At 39.0% G+C, this 19,851-nt stretch overlaps 1 protein-coding gene across 39 annotated transcripts in view; it reads left to right on the top strand.

Annotated features, from left to right (window-relative positions):
• The window catches only part of TCF4 (transcription factor 4), a 359,573-nt gene that overhangs the window by 316,815 nt on the left and 22,907 nt on the right, over positions 1 to 19,851 (top strand). For 31 of the 39 annotated variants that reach the window (XM_086683047.1, XM_086683058.1, XM_086683048.1 and 28 more), the window contains 4 exons: positions 4,742 to 4,809; positions 5,960 to 6,038; positions 8,621 to 8,697; positions 11,451 to 11,654. In XM_086683047.1, coding sequence (XP_086539173.1) covers positions 4,742 to 4,809; positions 5,960 to 6,038; positions 8,621 to 8,697; positions 11,451 to 11,654 — 428 coding nt within the window. The remainder of the gene's footprint in view (positions 1 to 4,741; positions 4,810 to 5,959; positions 6,039 to 8,620; positions 8,698 to 11,450; positions 11,655 to 19,851) is intronic. The other 8 variants (XM_086683075.1, XM_086683057.1, XM_086683055.1 and 5 more) reach the window with 1 other exon arrangement.

The raw sequence follows: 19,851 nt of genomic DNA, 5'->3' as shown, positions 1-19,851 counted from the left end.
GTCCTCTGCATTTCAAAAATGGAAGATGCTTGCCATGGTTTCAGATGGCTTGTGTTTGACTTGGTAGAGTGATCGTTGTTTCTTGTTTTGTTTTCTTTTGCCCTTAAATGCCCAATATCATTTTTTACGAAATACTTAAGAAAGACAAAATTTACCCAGACTATAATGACAGGATTTTTTTTTTTAATGACACATTCATCCGTAGATTTTCAAGTGAATTGTAGTTTATTTTACTTGTGGCATATAGTCCACTACTTTCTTCTGAAGCCTTGCCAACAAACCCTGGAGATTATTTAGACATTTGTGAATTAGAAGGGCCTATTAAGCTCCTGGAATTATATGAATATAATGCACGGGACACAGCATGGACTCTTAGTAATTCAACTGGTACAGTCCCCAGTTAGAGAGGAGCTAAATCCAGAGTCTTCCACAGTTACCACCATCAGTGCCTTTTAACTTGTTCCTAAAACTCTTTGGATGTAATGCTGCTGGGTGTATATCAGAAGCAGTCCAGTCCAGTGCCTCTTCACGTGAGCATGCACGCAGAGGAAGTGTAGTAAGTTATTAGATACCAGCTTGTAGAGGATAGAAATCTCTAAGAACAGCAGCCTTATATATTTTACTGTTTACATATTTCCTTCTTACCTACAATGTCTAATACCCCTTCTTGATCTAAAGGTTTGAGAGCACTGCCTGTTCTAACACAGTCCTCTAGACTCCTCAAGGACAAGAGCGCTCCAGCTGCCCACTGGGAAATACCATTTGTATACATTCCCAGGATGTGACCCCTGGTTGTTAGAGGCTACACACACTCTCTTCCCCTCGGAGGGAATTGGACATAAAACTAACATAATGTTTATAATAACTATTATTGTTTCATTAGTCTTTAACTGGCCTGCTTTCTAATGCATGGTACTTCCCATGTTTTTAAACCTCAAACCAAACAGTGTTGAAGGAACAGACTACCAAGATTGATTTAATGCAACATATGCTAAAGATTACCCTGGAATATCTATCTGGTTCATGAAATTAATCTGGCTTACAACGTTCACTCCTAATGACATGTTTGTATGACATGATGCATTTTAGTGTGTGGCTTTTCTAGTAGAAACAGTATGTCCATTTCCCCTTGAGGACTTGGTTTCACAGTAATTTTATTATTAGAGTAGTCACATAATATTCACTTTGTCTTTTGTAAGAATCTTGAGCCTTCAAATACAGTTGGGTGATGAACAGGCACAGAGCATAAGAGTAATATGGATTTTATCCAGCAGTGACATGGCATCTTAGTTACAAAGACCACCAACGGAGAACAATAAACTAGTTTGATTTAAGTCTTCTCCTCCATTTCCTGCACATGGTCATGGGGCCCAATTCCTCCCCCTTGGATTCCTAGGAATCCGTCCTGCTAAAAATTAGTGCATTATAGCCTCTATTTGAGTCTTTATTCATGTGTAGGAAGAGTGCTAGAAAAGCTCCTTCTCTTGTCATCTTACAGAGAGGAGCTCATGGCACTGTATGCTGCTTCTAATAGTTTAAGAACACGAGGGTCATTTAGACACAATTCAGAAAATCCTAAATTTTAAAGCTGTCATTATCTTCCAGACAAATACACTATGAATTGCACTTCTTATTCCTTTTGTATCTTCACGATGTTTCCAGCCTGAGGTTATGGGTGTGCAATAAAGGGATGACACATTGTTCCAAATTTTGATTTTCAGGGGCCAGTGCCCAATCACTCCTGGTGTTTTGATTAGGGTGTGTTCTAATAGGAATTGCCATTTCCACAAAGCTGAGATTGAGACCAAGGTCTCACATGAAACCAAAGATACCAGACCCTTCTTTGTGCTCCAACTTCTAGCCAGCAACAGCACCTGTGTTCAAGCCATCTGAATAATGCTTTGGGGGCTGGCAGTCTCAAATCCTCCTACAAAATTGCAGTTCCTTTTAATAGCTGCTCATCTTCCATTCCTATTTACCTTACCACTTTAGAGACTGATTTGGTTTTGTTTTTGTTTTTTTTTCTTGAGCAAGAGAAATTGATTAGAGCTAAAATATCAAGAAATCAATCCAGGCTTCACCTAGTAAGAACAGTAGTTTTTACCTCTGTTCCTTTATATGAGAATTTTGGTAATTTCTAACAATATGAGTTGACAAAAACTTGGGCCTGGAACAGTAATTGAGTCCCGTCACATTAAAGCCATAAAAGTGGACTTGATGAGCACAAAGTTTAATTAGAAGTATGTTTAGCCAAACATGACCTATTACTACTCAGTATAAAAAAGATTATGCCATTTGAGAATTTAAATTCACTTTCTGTTTATCTCTGCCTTTTGACCTATCAGTCACACAAAAAGAGAAATCTTTAAGAGAAGGGCCCATGTAGCTTAACATGTTCAGGGGCTCGAAAATGTGTCTTCTCCAGCGTTTCCTGGAACAGAACAAAAGGCATTCCAACTGAAAGGGCAAATTGGCCCCAGTAAACTGCTTTGAAATTTAAGCCCTTAGGACTGGCCCTCCAGCTGCTACAAGGTAGAATGGCTTCATGTGAAAAACATAGTCTGTTCTCACCAGTGCCTCCACGAGTAGCTTTGTAGTTTTCTGAAACATTTTCATGACAACATGAGCTAAGAAGTTGATGCTAGTTTTTATTCTAGCTCCTGAGTCCTAGTATCTCCCTCTATAAAACAGGCACTAATAGAAAGTTTAGTTAGAAAGTTGTAGTACAAAAAGTAATCCTACTGATACATCTTATCTCTTCTAAAGTGTGATTTTACACTTGTATAACATTTATGTTCCTAAAACACTTCCATGAGTTTTCATGAAAATATATTTTGAAAAGTTTGTCCTTCTCATTTTAAAGTTGTTCAAAGGAAGAATTAATCTTTTCAAAGCTACGACTGTAGCAAAGTTCATTTGTACTTGAAACGATATCTTGTCTCTTTTGATTTAGGGGTTTTTTTTGTTAGATAATACAATTTTTTCTAGTGTGGCTCTGAAATTCCATTTCACAAAGATCTGTTTTCTAATCAAGCAGATCACAAATCAGTTTGACTGATAAATCTAATTTTTAGGTATATTTGATAATACTGCTTGTAGGAAAAAAAATGTATATACTTGCCCCCAAATACCATCAATAATACATGCTAAAAAGATGTTAGTGCTCTCTGTGTTTTCAAAATCTTTTTTGTTTTCTCTTTAGAATTGTCTTTTGTTTTTAAAGAACTCAATGCAGAAATTTTCATTTTCACAGGAGATATAATTTCAGTTATCTCTTACATTTAAGTATTTTTAATATTACTGACATCCGTGAGTTCCTTCCACCAGCTCAATTGTATGTCTGACCGTCATTTCAAAGATGCACTTCAACCCATAATCCTTAGTGCTAATAACCAATATACTTTTTATATTATGAATTTGTGATATAAAAAAGAATAGTTTTGTTTTGTCATAAAGTGGTTGTGTTCTTTTTTATCACCTACCAGTTTTCTTTCAGTTTTAGTAATTAACGAATGAATCTGGGTGTGGGTTTTGTTAACCAAATCAAGCACACATCAAAAGATTATCCAACTGACATACCCAACATATAAATATATAAAAATAGCAAGCATAATTTAACTATGCTAAGCAGAAGTCAGGAGAATGAAATTATAACCTAGAGAAGCAGAGAATTCAACCACTTGAGATCTGACCCGACTACTGCATTTTACAGATCTGGAAGCAGATGACACATTTGTCAGCAAAGTGTGCTTTCTTGGGTCAAGGTTACGGCTGGGAATTTTTTTTTTTTTTCAATTATGTTGTATGCAGTGAAGTTCTGCTTGGATTAATCAGTTGACTTAAGATTTCCTTTTCTTATTTCACAGAATAGTGAAACCAGGTCCTTGGGTTTAATAGGTTTTATTTAAATACTATGTCTATTTGCTAATGTTGAGGCCTTAATAAATGTAATATGCCAAATGTTGTAGGTGTTGTATTAACACTGTTAAATAGAGCTGACTTTGAATCACATGCTAGAATCTGCATCTTTTTAGTAACGGTACTTGGTTCAGAATCTCTTTTGTGGTTAAAAATACCAGTGTTAAAAGATGACAGATAATTTTCTGAATATGTAGACTTATTTTGTCTCTGGAATTTGAGACCTTTATTGATTTTTAGTTCAGGGTTTTATAATGTAAACACAGACCTGAGTATGTGGAGAATATGTATTATTTAAAATATTAAAAATATTTTCTCTCCTAGGAAGCCAGGCTTGTTGTAGACTTCCTGTTTTATTTTGCTGAGAGGAGCACCTTGTTTTACTGTGTATCAGTTTTTTTTAAAAAATGGAAAGGAGACATAAATTCTTTGTGAAGACAATTCTACTGACTGTATGAAATACAGAGAAAAGGCAAACTTTGAGGGCTTCAGAGACCTGAGTACTGCATACTTCTTAGCAATGAACTTCAGGTGCTACCTACCATTCAGCACTAACTACTCGTAGGCAACAAGGGGGCCAAGTAATAGCAACTGAAACACTTCATCTTTAAACCAAAGTGTCAGGTTTATATTTTATCTGTAAAAAAAGTAACATGAATATATTTGACATCTACCTCAGCAAACAAATTAATGCTAATTAAAGATTAATGTGTTATAATTAGCATTAAAAATGCAATTAGATTGTGAGTAAATGGACCAGGAATAGAAAATTGTTAGACGTCTCACTGCCTGGTTTTTCATATTCTGCCTTTTGTTTTTGCAGCAAATAGAGGAAGCGGGGCAGCAGGCAGCTCCCAGACTGGAGATGCTCTGGGGAAAGCACTTGCTTCGGTGAGGAAATATTGACTTTGGACTTCATATGTACCATTGTGGAAGGGTGAACTTTAAGCAGAAGTGGACATTTGGAATTGTAGAAAATGAATGGCAAATAGTTTAGATTTCTGGAAATGCTAGCCTTCTTGCAGAATGATTATTGGAAAATTTGAGAAGAGAGTTCTGAAGCTTCCAGTGAATGGCTGACCCCTCCAGCCTGTCTCCTCACAATGGCATTAAGCAGTCCTCAGTTATGGATTTGCAGATATTCTCAGGGCTTTGTGGTGTAGAGATTGTCTATCTTGATTTCTTATTTTTCTCTAAAATCATATGGGGCTCATTGACCAGCTAAGACAGACTTTGCAGGGGGCAGTTCTAAAACCCTTTGGAAAAGGCACTTACTAAAAAAAAAAAAAACAAAACAGTGACCGTAACTCCATAACTTAGGTCCGTGAGAAATTGTCATGTTATCGGCACTTGGGGACTCGGCTTCTTTGCCTTGCCCGTCCACTGCGAGGAGCCTAGAGAATGGGACATTTCTTGCATGTTCACTAGTGACCAAGTAGCACCCCCTCGTTTGTCTGAGGGAGTATACCCGTATGGTCCTCAAAAGCTAAACATGGTCATTTGCAAATGTAAGTGGAGATTTGTTGCTCTAACTTGGTTTTGCCTTACCATTGGGAGCATAAAATAAATTTGATTTAGCGTTGGGACCTAAGTAAAAGTTTATATTTAATCTGGGCATTCCTGTGCCTTGGCATCAAATGCCTTAATCACGATGGAGAAGAAATGAATGAAAATCATAAGGGATGATGCTGTCTAACCTATTTGATGGAGTAAGAAAGGGAGGTTTGGGGTGTTCGTGTGACCTACTCATGGCCACAGAGTGATGGTAGGACATGGGAGGGAAAGGACTAGAAGTACAGTCAGCTGAGCCTGTTCAGTTCTGTCCATACCATCTTCCATGACCTCATAATCCTTGTTTTGGAAAATTAAAGTAATTGCAAAAGTTTCCACTTGAGAATATTGGTGCTACAGTTGATTGTTACATGTGTTTTGTAAATTGCAATTTTTAGGTGACTGGAATGACACTTTGTCGTTGAAAGAATTGTTGACTCTTTATTCCTAATAAATGAGGGTTTGTTTGTTCTCTCCCCACTGTTTTAAGATCTATTCTCCAGATCACACTAACAACAGCTTTTCATCAAACCCTTCAACTCCCGTCGGCTCTCCTCCTTCTCTCTCAGGTACTGTACCTAAATCCAACCCCGCCACGGTACCGGTTTGTGAAAATGCTTTCCCTCTCATGCTTCCTGGTCTGGCAGGCGGAAACTCACTCCCTCCAAAAGCACAACACATAACATTTCCGAACAGACAAATGGAAAGGAGTGGGAGAGAGAGAGACTGCCATATGAAAGTATAGCCATTTACATCCAAAAGTTTTCTTAAAAATTAGATGTTTTTAGAATACACAGGCATACAGAAAACTTCCTTCATAAACTGATCTTAGCTCTGTAGAAGATGTTCAACAGAATAACCTACTCCCAACAAGTCATCTCCAATGAGAAAGCCCAGTTAATACAGTCAGGAATATGAATATAAATTATATAGTCATCAAATATAGACAGTTCAAAAGGATCATTTCCTACAGAAATTTTAGACTTTCCACATTCCCTTTTTAAAGCCCACATCACTGGCATGTTTGAGGAAAACTATAATTTTGTAAATAAATTGGGAAGTAACTGTGTGGAGTAAAAGGAGACGTTTGCCTTTAAAATATAACAAATTAGCATGACCTGTGGCTTCAAATAATAAAATTATAAGTTGTTGAATTATGTTAGTAAAGCATTTCACTTTTCAGAGTTCCAATTAAGAGGCTCATTGCCCTTCTAGTATAAATGCTTCCAGAAGGCCCTATCCGGTGCACGTCTCTGTTCTGTGGAAAGAGGACATGTGGCTTCTAAAAAAAGCAAACCAACGAACAAACAAAAAACAAAAAAACCCTAAATTGCATCTATACCTGATTGAAACCCAACCTTACAGTATCTGTAGTGGAGTCACTCGTGTACCTGTCGCCTCCTCGCCTCCTGTTATTCCCTGCCTACGGCACTCACGTGCCCATCTTAAAGACACTGGGTTCCTTGGTAAAGAATGGGAGGTTTCAGACTGCCCAGAGCTTGAATTCAGAGGTGATGGCCGTGGCTTAGGTAGCACCGAATGTCAGCCTTTTCCAAGCCTCCGTTCACACGGAGCGGGTGGTCACAGAATAGAGAGGGATAGCCGAACCTTTAGGTCCACCCGTCCAGACGGACAGAATTGAAACTGCAAGGAAGCAGAGATGGTATTAAGAGGATAATGGAACAACCGTGAAACATTCCCTGTGGCAGGAAGGAAAGGGAAGTTTAGAATTATTATAGACCCCTGGGTCAGTATTATACCGGTAGGCTCTGGAGTCAATGTCCAGAGCGAGAGAAGAGCAGAGACAACATCTAGCCCAGTGAGGCAGGTGGTGAGGGAGCCTGAGCAGGGAGAACTCCAAGTTTCCTATTTCAAACAAAGCAGCTCTGATTTCATCCATTTTATAGTTTGGGGGAACAAAAAGAAAAACGTCCAGAGTCTAATAAGGCCTGAGCACGACTATTTTAGTCTGATGCTCTGATGTTACAGATGAGCCGACTAGGGCCCAGAACGGGTGTGGGATTTGCTGAGGCTGCAGGAGCAGCGGTACCAGAGCTCGGCGAGAATCCGCTGCTCACCGTTCTGCTGGTCCACTTCCAGAGAGGAAAGGAAAGCTGTGATGCGCAAATCGTTCCAGAAAACACCACAAATGCCCGAAACCTGAGCGGCTTGCGGCATGTGGAAGACACAGAGAAAAGGCCGCTTGGGGTCCTGCTAATGCACCATGAAAGACCACATATTAGGAAGAAAGAACTTTATGAAGATGTAAATATGCGGATAAATTGCTATTTTCACACTGAAAATAGCTGGCTCTGTCCATATTCTGTCACTAAAAGTAATTGAACAAAATGTCCTACTTTTATTTAGCATAAAAATACACATACATGCACACCCAGAAATGACAGAAAGAAAGGAGTTTTAAAATGCTAACCATGTCAGGACGTAAGATTACGGTGAGATCCTAGGGTTTTTTTTCTTCCTTGAATTATTTCCTAGTTTCCACATGTAGCATGCATTATTTTAAATTGAAAAGTGGTTTTTATTTTGCAGGTTAGACATGTAATATTTACTGTAGCAGAAATAAAGTTCAGTGAATCACAAAACAATCATTTTCTTCAGAAGGAACTACCTACTTATTACTGTTGTTATATTGAATTCTTAAATTTCTGGTTTAGTGGATCACTGCCAACTAATCTTACTCCCTTAAAAAATTTGGAAGGCTTATCCTTCTTAAGGATCATTTTTAAAACCCGTAGCAGTGCTGTTTTGCATTGGTGAGAGAATTTTGGTTCCACAGACTGGCCTTGCATGAATGAAGGTGTAACAGAATCCCCCTTTGCATTCTTAAAAGTGGCTTGACCATGGTAGTGACCTCTTTTCTTCACTACCATCTGTGAACCATTGGTAGGAACCATTGTCTAGCTAAAATTCAGAACCAGTTAAATGTGCCCTTTTAGGAAGAAGCCTGAGAGAATTCTGAGTTGAAAACGTTTTCCTTGTCCCGGAATTCTTGTATGGGAAGTTTACATGTATTGACCTTATTGTACAAATGAAAACTCAGCATCGCTGTTTCTAAAAGGACTGTTTAAAATGTCTGCGAGATTGTTTTCAGATTATGTAGATTTCACTGTAACCTCCATTTTAATACCAGCAGGCACAGCTGTTTGGTCCAGAAATGGAGGACAGGCCTCATCATCTCCTAATTATGAAGGACCCTTACACTCTTTGGTAAGTCTCATCTTCTAATCTCTCCTCTAGCCACTTCGTATACCACGTTTCTCTTTTTGCATCTAGTTGACTCTCTAGGGTTCTTATTTCACTAGCGGGGAACTTTAGACTAATGTTAAGCACACGAGTTTGGTTAGAGCCTGAGTCGTTAGACTATATATATATATATATATATATATATATATATATATATATACATATATACTTACTGCTGTTTGTAGATTGTAACCCAGATGCTGTAAGCCCGAGGGCTCCAAATACCTAGGGCCAGGTAAGAGATTAAAAATCCTGGAGAGAGAGTGGCATCCGTCTGTCTTTGGGAAAGATCCTTGTCAACGATTGAATCACTTTACTGATAGGAGAGCGCTGGAGTCACGCCGAGCTGCGTGGCTGGAACACTTGAAGATCAGGAGACCTCTGCCTTACTTTCCAGAGTGGCAGGCTTGTAAGGGCTTTTCTCTCCACCTCTGAATGAGAAGTCTACCATCTGTTTCCATGTTCGCTTTGGTTCTTCTCGAAATCGACTCATGTCATTAAATGTCTGCTCTTCCGTTAGGGAGTAGCTGAAAATTTCCATGAGTGCAATTAATATTATAAGTACTCATCCCATGATGATTTGTTATCTGACACTGTAGTCTTTCTCAAGTCATGGTGGATGTGGCTGAAAATGTGCATGAGATAACATTGCTCTGGGCAGTATTCGGTCGCTATATGAATCAAATGGGGAGAGGTAGCAGCAAGGAGCTCTTCAGCCCTTCAAGGATGGTTTTCCCTTTTTTCATCCATATTTTGAGATAGAACACGGGAGAGGCATTGATTGGTTGATATCTGCCTAACTTAATGTGTTGGCAGCAGGCCAGAATTTCCTTTCTTCTCTTTTGGCTTACTGTTTAAATTAAGGAAAATCTAAAAATGGAAATACAAAGGTGGATTTCCCCCTTGGTTGTGGTCTTCTTTGCTGTAGTGTGGAATCATTCAGCCATGCATTTTGGCCAATAAAGGCAGGCACAGGGCAGGACAAACGTATGCACTACCTGCTTAGCCTACATTAGTTAATTAACCCGCAGCCCACTTCCAGAGAGCCCGTAGTAGTTTTAAGTGTTTACCTCCATCAGTTATTCTCTGGGACCCAGCTGTCAAAACTAGGTTATGTGCCACTGTATAGCCATGAAGTCTAGGTTTGTAGTTACGAACTATGGGTTTAGTCCTCTGAATTCTCAACACTCACGAGGGGATTCACAAGGAGAAACTGCTCTCCCCACAAGGAAGCTGTGAGCCAGAAAGGATGATAGGCACGTGTATTACTTCCTTTCATGCTCACATTTACATGTGGAAGTATGTATTACCGTTCTCATTTTTATAAATTATGAAGTATAGACTCAAAGAGGTTTAGTACCTTGTCAAAGATTTCATAAGTAGCAGCTAGGAGTTTACGGGAGGTCCCTTAACACCAAAGCCCACCAGATCAGAAATGCTCTGTACCATAGACTAACTGTATTAGACACACATTCCTTCTGTCAGTATAAAATAATTAGAAATTGTTTTTCTCATGCAGTGGAGCTGGTACATCTGTTGGCACAGCCCAGTGGAAGTCAAAGTAGACTGTAGCATGGTCCGGTACAAAGCAGCACTAGATTTGAAGTCCGAAGACTTAGATTCAACCCTTCACTATACCATTTCCCAGCATCGTGACACGGAGTAGTTAATAATTAATTTCTCTGAGCCTCATTTGCACATGTGTATGGAAGGGATAATCCTTCCCTGCTTGCCTTACACATGGAGAATGAAGAGCCAGTGAGATGGCATATTTTAAAACACACACTGGAAAGTGACAAGCAGGTGTTTATTTGATATCATTATTGATCATACCAAAAAAAGTTCATACACATCTACATGTCCTTTTTCCTCACAAACTCTATAGCATCGACCTTTCCTAGTTGCAGAAAACTAGGATCTTAGTGGCTGGGATGAAAAAAAAAAGTTACTTGGTTTTGAATTCTATAATTTAGTTGTATAAGGTGAATTTTATACAGAGCAAGGGCTTTGAAATCAATTAGAAGCCCCCGGTAAGCAGTTAATTCACATCTTTCTGATTCTTCAGTCGTGAAATCTCATACCACTTTGGTGGACAACATTTTTTTAATGTTTGTTCTATATCCATTTTGAGTTCTTACTCTCCTCTACACACACACAAGCTGGTGATAATAGATAGAAAACAAGACACATTGGTAAAAATAGATAGTACTCAATAGGAAATTATAGTCTGTATGCATTTACCTGTCTCTGACTTGATACATAGCCCTGTATCATTTGCTATAGAGGAGATGAAGGAAATATGCATCCAAGAAGATCATTGAATTGGGAAACTATAAATGCATCATCTTTTCATTGTTAAGCTTTTGAAATCCTTAACCAATGCCTGCTACAATGTTTCTTACATTCTATAGACTTTTTTGTTCTAAAGTAAATCTAAATTCTCTTTCAAGCAAATGCAACCTAGTATAGCAGATGTACATTGTAATGTCCTAGAAGATTACTTTGTTCATGACAAATAACACTATGATATACCATTAACATTTTCTACTAGTTTTCTAGGAAGGTCACCATCTACTATTGTTTTAATGAAATAAATTTCATTGGAAACATATATTCAAAACCTCAAAGGATGATTTGTGTCAACTCAAGTTTTGTTTCTATAACCTCTGCATGCATTTCAGACTAAATCCAATTTCGCATTGTTTGTTAATCAACAGCAAAGCCGAATTGAAGATCGCTTAGAAAGACTGGATGATGCTATTCACGTTCTCCGGAATCATGCAGTGGGCCCATCCACAGCTATGCCTGGTGGTCATGGGGACATGCATGGAATCATCGGACCTTCTCATAATGGAGCAATGGGTGGTCTGGGCTCAGGGTATGGAACCGGTCTTCTTTCAGCCAACAGACATTCACTCATGGTAAGTGATGGCATTTGTAGACTCTTTAATTACTGATCCTAACAGAATTAGAATTTCAAGTATAAATACTACTACTGCTGTTTTGTTCTTTTTTAAACAGCTTTATTGAGATATAATTCACTTCAATGTAATTCACCCATTTAAAGTGTACAGTTCCGTGTGTTTTATTTAGTATGTTCACAGGGTCATGCAGCCATCACCAGTCTAATTTTAGAATGTTTTACCTCCTGAAAAAAGAAAAAGAAATCCCCATTAGTTGTCACTCTCTATTCTTCCCTCTCCCTGGACCCTAGCAACATTAATGTACTTTCTGTCTGTATAATTTGCCTATCTTAGATCTTTCCTGTCACTGGAATCATACAATACGTGATGGTCTTTTCTAACTGGCTTCTTCCAGTTAGTGTAATGTTTTCAAGGTTTATACATATTTCATCCTGTATCAGAGCATCATTCATTTTTATTGCCAAACAGTATTCCATTGGATAGGTGTACATTATATTTATCCATTTATCAGGTGATTCATATTTGGGTCCTTTCCACTCTTGGCTATTATGAATAATGCTCCTATGAGTACAAGTTTTTGTGTGACGTGTGTCTTCATGTCACCTGAGTATATACCTAGGTGGACATCTCTGGGTCATTGCTGGTGTTTTAAATTCTTCATCTTAGTAACGCATCTAAAGGACCCACTTTTGTACATGTTACATTGTTGGCATTTCAGATATGGAACAGGTTGAAATTTTTTATTATTATTGAAGAATCCAAATCGATGTCTTTTGATGCTGAGTATGGGAGGCAGAAATATCTGGTATGTTTATTGGTCTAAATATATGGTGTGAGACTGTATAATTCAAGATATAGTAGTTGTATTAATCACTACCCGTTTATGAATAGGTGTGTATTTAAATAATATTTAAGTAGATTTGTCTGTATTACAACTGGAATTTCAATTCGGCCCATTGCTTCTGAAAAGGATTTGGGAGTGCACCCTTTTTATTTAGGTGATTATGAAAATTCAGAATCTTCCTAACAAAATATTAAGTGATGACAGTAAGGTGACCGAATGGGTGGAGAATTAATCACTAGTGACTCTATGTAATTTTGCTTCTTATAAACTCCTGCCTGATCAACAAACACCTTAGTGTCCTGTTTTGTACCTTGTAGGCTCTTTAAAAAGTTGCTTGGATGAAGGTCTGTCTTCTGCTACCACTGTAGCATCTCTTGTTTCCTGATGCTTCCAAGAAGAGAACACAAAATAAGCACAGGTTATTCTGAGGCTCTTTCAGTTCTTGCTCAATAGGATTCTTCTGTCCTCCTTTCAGTTTCTCTTAATAAAAGAGTAGGATTGAGAGTACCATCCTGAGCAGTATATGATGGAAACCTGCAACCAATTTGAAACCAAAAATACTGGTTTATAAATAGAAGCAATGAACTCACTTCTAAAACGTGGAAAGATATTTTTGAATGCCAAAGCTGAATCTTTTTTTTTTCTTTTTTGCTTTTCCTTGACCTCTATCCTAAAAATTCATCATTGAGTAAAAATTGTTTGTCTATTCACGGCAGTTGCTAAGAGTTTACAAAAGGAAAATCTAGATTTTAATTTAGCTTGGCCTCAGGTAATGTGTTAAATACACTTGGGATGCATATAATATGAGGTTTTAGTTTGTACAGCTCTTTTCTTTTTAAACTACAATGTTTAAACAATACTGCTTTTAATTAAGAAATCTGGCTTTATTAAAAGCCAGATCTGTGACTTATAACCATTTCTCTATATCTGCTCTCAATCAAGAGAAAAATAGTTTAATTTCTGTAGCTGTGTTCGTTTTGCATATGTTAAATGCATGCAATGTGCACCCAGGGCATTGCTTCAGAGACAATTTTTTCCATAAATATGTAAAGTTTGCTCTTAAATACCAGATGTAGGTTAAGTGGTTCTTTAAAATAATAAACTATACTTTTTGGAACTATTTGACCTTTGAGTTGCCTCCCCCTTGAGTCTGATTCAAAGGTGGGATAGGAGGAAGGGACTGGAGTCAACTTTAGAGATGGGAAGTTGGACTGACCTGGGGGAGGGGAAAGGGAGAGACTCGAGCAGAGCAACAGAAGGAGGGAAATAATCGGCCAATATTACACAGAAACGTTTTTGATTTGATTTTGAAAAAAAAAAAAAAAAGCTATGCAGAAGCAATAAAGCTGCTAGTTTTGCTGATGAGGAGAAGTTCCTGTTCACTCATCTGAAGACATTTATAATTCAGTCAAGGATGCCCGCAGAGCCAACCAGGTAGTAGACAAACTCCAAAGACGTGGCATGGGGATGTCCTGCTGCCCTTTAAACCACGAGAGGTTTTGCAGTCTTTCTCTTTTCTTCTCAAAAACATCCAGCAGGTCCACAGAGTCTGAGCTTCCCAGCCTGAAACCCTAACGTGTGTGAAAGAGATCAGATTGTCATTTCTTTCCTCGCGCAAACTGGTATGAATTTTCAAACAAAAACATAAGAACAAAGGAAATAGTTTTTGAATTTAGTCAGTCTGAAGTTAGCCTTTGACCATTTGATACATTCCACAATAAAAAGGAAGTTGAAGGGGAAGAGAAAAAAAAAAACCCACTCCCCCCCTCCGCCCCACCCCCGAACAACAACAAAAAAAAAATTCAAGGAGGATACTGGTAATGTTTTCCACATTTGAATTTTAATACATGAAACAGGCTATAAAACTGTGGCCAGCTGCAGTAAATAAAGTAGCAGTGGGAGGTAGACACCGGAAACTTCAGCGCAGAGGACACTGGTGGGTGTTTCTTTCCAGCTACACACACCTTCGTTCGTTGTTCTGGAGTAGAAGCCAGTTGTAGTAACTTAAGACCCGTCCCAGGGCTAGTTCTGTTCTGAGCAAATCTCCTTTATAAGTCTCCTCAATAATTCCTTCTGATTAAAGAACAGACAGCTTTGAATCCTCTTGACCTCCATCCTCTTGCTTCCTCTCTCCCCGCCTTCCGAAAATCAAAACAAAATGGCTTGATAACTTGGAAGATGATAGAAGCATTTCTCTCTGCAGCAGCTTGAAATCGTGGTGGGGAAAACTGTGGTTCTGCCTCGGCTATTATGTTATCTCATTTAATTGCTAACATATTGTACTTAGCTTTTGATTCATAAAATGTTTTCCTTGGAGTTCTGGAGTAGGTCTTCAGTGATTTACTAAGTATTAGTATAATGAAAGGGTTTTTTTTTTTTTTTTCACAGCAGCATGGCTTATAATGCTAGCGTGAATGTTGTATCCTTGCAGGCTTTCTAGATGATATTTGGCCATGCTCTTTCCTGTCCCAAAACCTTCACTGGCTTCCCATTATCTACAAAATAAAGACCAGTTTCTTAAGCCGGTTTGTTAAGCGCCGTTACCGTTGACCAAAAGCCTTAGGTGTCCCGTGCCAATATGCAGCAATTCTTCAGCAGGACCAGTCTGTTCATTTTACCAGAACGTGCCGTGTACATTCTCATTAGGTAGTTCTCTTATGTCTGTCGGGCTTAGCCTGCTCTACCCACATTTCTCTGTCCATCTCATTCCCCACCACTCTCAAAGCTCTGACTCAAATTCTGCTTCTTCCAGGAAGCCTTCCCTTGCTGCAGCCACTTATGATAGTCCATTTTCTTTTCTACTTTCCAGAGCTCTGTGAGTCATACTGCTGGCTAGATATTTCTCTCACCCAGTCATGTAAGCCATGCAGGCGTGGCTTTTGCCTTACCACCTAGATTATAAATTCCTTGAGTACCATGTATTACATTTTTGTACCCCCCCCCCAGCAAATAAATCTTCAAAGTGGGGAGAAAGGAAACTACTGTTTTCTGACTGCCTCACAAGTTGCCAGCCCCTCCGCCAGATGCTCCAGAAACATTATCTCAGGCACTCTTCCCAGGAGCCCTTTGAGGATGATAATGACGTCCATCTTAGGAGTTGGTTACATGGGCCTTAGAAGGCTTGAGGAGGCTGAACTCATGAAGCCAGCTTTAAACTCAGATACAATGCCTCCACCTTCCCTGTTCTTTGTTTACTACCTATAGCTATAGGTGCCCCTCTTCAGAACTAATTTTAGGGTGGTGAGAGCTTGGGACTTTCAAATCGTGATAAATGTTCCTTGATGAAAGAACGCCCAGGTACCTTGTGGCCAAGTTCCCAGAAGCTCTTTACCGAAATGCAGAGGTAAAGAATTTTTCCTCCATTGCGGTATGTTAGATTAAAACCCACATCGCCTAACACTTATTCTTAAATCAGCATGTCTGTGCTAAGTGGCAGGAGGTGTAGTGAGCTCCCCTTACTAGGGTCATGAAGAAGTAAATTTTAAAGTATTTTTCTTTCTCAAACCGCCCACGTTTCTGACAAAATCAAAGCAGAAATCTCTGAATGTGAGAGAATGAAGAAACAGGTGGGTTTGTCACTAAGCTCATTAGACACGGTTACCCAGATATAACCCCCCTGTGCTTCAGATACCTCCATGGTTAATCCTGATGTTAAATCGTTAGGTTTTTGTAAATTATTGAAATGGCAGTTTTTCAAATATAGTTCTCTCCCATATTCATTTGCTCTTCAGATCCACAGATGAGACCTGAAAGAAAGCCTTTCCGATGACCTAATCTCCTCTTTTAACTGATTAAGAACAAAACCCACATCAAAAATGTCTTCATGTGACTTTGTATGTGCTTCTGATTACTTGTCAGTAGAGTCAGGAACAAAGGGATCATTTAGCTAAAAAATCTCCTCTGCTATTAATATATAATGTTACTGTGATTTCCAGATCCTTTTTGCTTAAAGTCCATTTATTCATTTCTAAAAATATTTATCAGGTGGTTACCAAATACCAGGCTCTGTGGTACCACGTGGTCTCTGTTCTCAGCGGGTTCGTAGTTTAGTAGAAAAGGACACATGTTTAAAACCAAATTGCTGTGGAGCCTGCTTGGGATTCTCTCTCTCTCTCCCTCTGTCTCTGCCCCTGCCCAGCTCACGCACACTTACTTTCTCTCTCTCTCTCTCTCTCTCTCTCTCTCTCTCTCTCTCTCTCCAAAATAAATAAACATTAAAAGACAAAAAACAAAACAAAACAAATAACCTTGCTGCAGCAATATACCAAGCCTCATCAGAGAGCAGAGACTCAGCTCTGTTACCTGGGAGGGAAGGATGCCATTGTCTCTTGGTAGATGAGTAGTGACCTAAGGACCTGGTTGCTCTAATTGACTTAGGGGTGGAGGAGTCCTGTAAAACTCCCCACCCACACCCATCCTCCACAGCATCCCTGAGACCCCTTCCTAGAACCTCCAAGTGGGGTTGTGGCCTGCATTTCAGAAAACGCACATTTCAGATACAAGCCAATCCTAGATGAGTTTCCCACTTTACATAACATTTTCATTTGAAATTAAAAAGAATTTATCAGAAGAAAATTCACTGGGTGATAAAGCACCTTTTTTACTTAACTGACCTTTGAACATATGAGAACTTCTACCATGTAGGGCTTCATGAGATAAAAACTGAACTTAGTTTTGCTTTCATAGTTCTTAAGAGAGTTAAGACCATTGAATTTTAGATTCTAAAAGCACCCCAGAAGTCTTTTAGCCCAAGGCCCTTATTTTACTGCTGAAGACTGAAGCCCAGAAAGGGGAAGTGGCCCAGGCATGGACGCCCACTAGTTAATGGCCAAGCTAGGATAGAAACCAGACAAGCCAGCAAGGGGAGCTGCACCCTTTGTACTAAATACCACACTGCCATTGCGAACTTCCTCTCTAACCCAATACCATAGCAATTTCAAAACTGTGGCTGATACTACGAACCTTTTCGTTGCTGACTGAAACTAATGAAACCCAAGGAAAAACTATTTTTGTTTTATTGAAGTATAATTGACATATAATGTTATCTTATTAGTTTCAGGTATACAATGTATTGGTTCAGCCATCTTATACGTTACCCAATACTCAGCACGATAGAAACCCAAGGCAATTCTTTATTTTTCTTTTTAATGTTTTTATTTTTGAGACTGAGAGACAGAGCGAGTGGGGGTGGGGGGTGGGCAGAGAGAGAGACGGAGACACAGAATCCAAAGCAGGCTTCAGGCTCTGAGCTGTCAGCACAGAGCCCGACACGGGGCTTGAACTCACGAGCTGTGAGTGAAAGTTGGACACTTAACCGACTAAGCCATCCAGGCACCCCCCGCAAGGCACTTCTTTAGTTGCTCCTTGGCTTCAAGCAGCAGAAGAGAGTAATGGGCAGGGATGTGTTATCTTGGGTAGCATTTACTGGGATGTGGTCATGAGAGTAGTAGAAGTCAGAAAATTATATTTCAGTGAAGGTATGACCCGTAGAGGCTTTGTCATCTTCAATCATGTTCCTCTTATGTCTTCCCAGAATTTTGATTTCATAAAGTTTTATGTATATTTGAAGACATATTACATTTCTAAGCAGTTGTTACCATAGGATATCAGGGATCTTAGGTATCCTCTCCATCCATATCCCCCTACAAATCCCTTGCCAAGCAGTCAACAAGCCTCTATCAGCCCCTTCTTCCAAGGATAAGTAGCTCTAATTGACCACAAAGCCCATTTCTGTCAGATGTTGGAAGATTCTTCTTTATGTCCAACCCAAATTTACTTCTCTGCACAGTCCTTGTTTTTCTGTCCACTGAAGCTAAGTCAACCCAACAGCTACTTTAGAAACTTACAGTCATTTGAAAACTGTCTATTCAGTGTATTTTTTTCCCTCTAGGCTAGATATTTATATCTTCAAATATTCACCCCTCCCCCCGAAAAGTTTTGATTTTATGACTGTCCAGTGCATTCTCCCTAGTTGAAAAGGAATGCTTTCTTTCTCAAGGACCTTTTAGCGTGTAGAATCTTAAACTGAACACAGTGCTCAAGGAGTCATCAGGGTGGACTAGGGTGGATCTATTTCCAAACCCATTCAGTGTGTTGTATCTTCATTTGAAGGCCACCTAACAATACCCTTTCACCATTTTTGATGACTTTATCATCCTGCTGACAAATGTTGAACTTGTGATCAGCTGAAATCCATAAGCCACACATCTCTTAACTGTGGTACCAGTACAAAACTTCATACTCTGCCTTTGAATTTCATGCTGCAGCCTTCAGTCTGTTTCCAGTGGAAAAGTCTTCTTTCAGTCCTCATTCAGTCACATATTCTGCCTGCCGTATTCTGCCAGGGTGCCATTAATGCTACGAATAGAAGTGTTAACCAGGGGAGGACACAGAGAGCAGGCCTGAGTTTCAGTGCCACAGACATTCTCTGTACGCTTACACCGTCCCCTGCCTTAGGGCTTATATTTCAACCAGTTATGTCCAACTAATTTTACTCTCCTGCTGTCCGCCCTCTCTCATTTTGTCCGTACCATTATCACAAGACACTAGGCATGCAGTGTTCCCATGAATGAGGAAATGAGGTCTGTGCGCAAAGACTTGTTCTTGGTGGAACCGAACTGAGTTTGAGAGGTCATCGCCTCTGTTTCAGAGCACTTCGAAACTATCTTTAATAGTCTGTTATAGAATTTCACTTAAGATCTTACTCATCTACATCATCTTTCCAGAACTACCCTGTAGAAACCAATATAGGTTTTTCTCTTTGATTAGGTAATTTGCCTACCTATAGTGTTTCACCGTGTCTCCTAATCTCCACAATTATCAAATATTTCTGAGAGCAGATTAGCAGTCTCAACTGAAAGGTTTTTTTTAATCTATATCAATATTGTACTTTATTTTAAGAAAACTTAAAAGAAAAAAGAGAGAGAAGAAAAAGAAACTTGAAGAAATTCTCTTTATTTTTTAAAAATTTTCCTAGCTTTTTGAGATGTTATTGACATCAAGCAAAGGTCAGTGTAAGGTATACAACTTGATGATTTAATGCACACGTATATTGCAAAATGACTACCACAATAAGGTTAGTGAACACCTCCATCGTCTCACAATAATGACTTTTGTGTGTGTGCCTGGTGATAACTTTTAAGATCTACTCTTAATGACTTCCAAATATAAAATACAGTATTAATTACTGTCCCCATGCTGTGTATCACACCCCAGAATCTGTTTTTCTTAAAGCAAGAAGTTTGTACCCATTGACCAATATCTCCCCATTTTCCCCAGCTACCACCATTCTGCTCTTCTATTTCTTTGAATTTTTGGTAAAGATTCTACATACAACATATGAAAATATAA

Source organism: Puma concolor, chromosome D3 (assembly GCF_028749965.1).
Source record: "Puma concolor isolate L17-30 chromosome D3, mPumCon1.1.hap2, whole genome shotgun sequence".
In the NCBI taxonomy this organism is placed as follows: Eukaryota; Metazoa; Chordata; class Mammalia; order Carnivora; family Felidae; genus Puma; species Puma concolor.
Note: the sequence above shows the minus strand (reverse complement) of the source record. Positions and strands in the feature narration are given on the sequence as shown.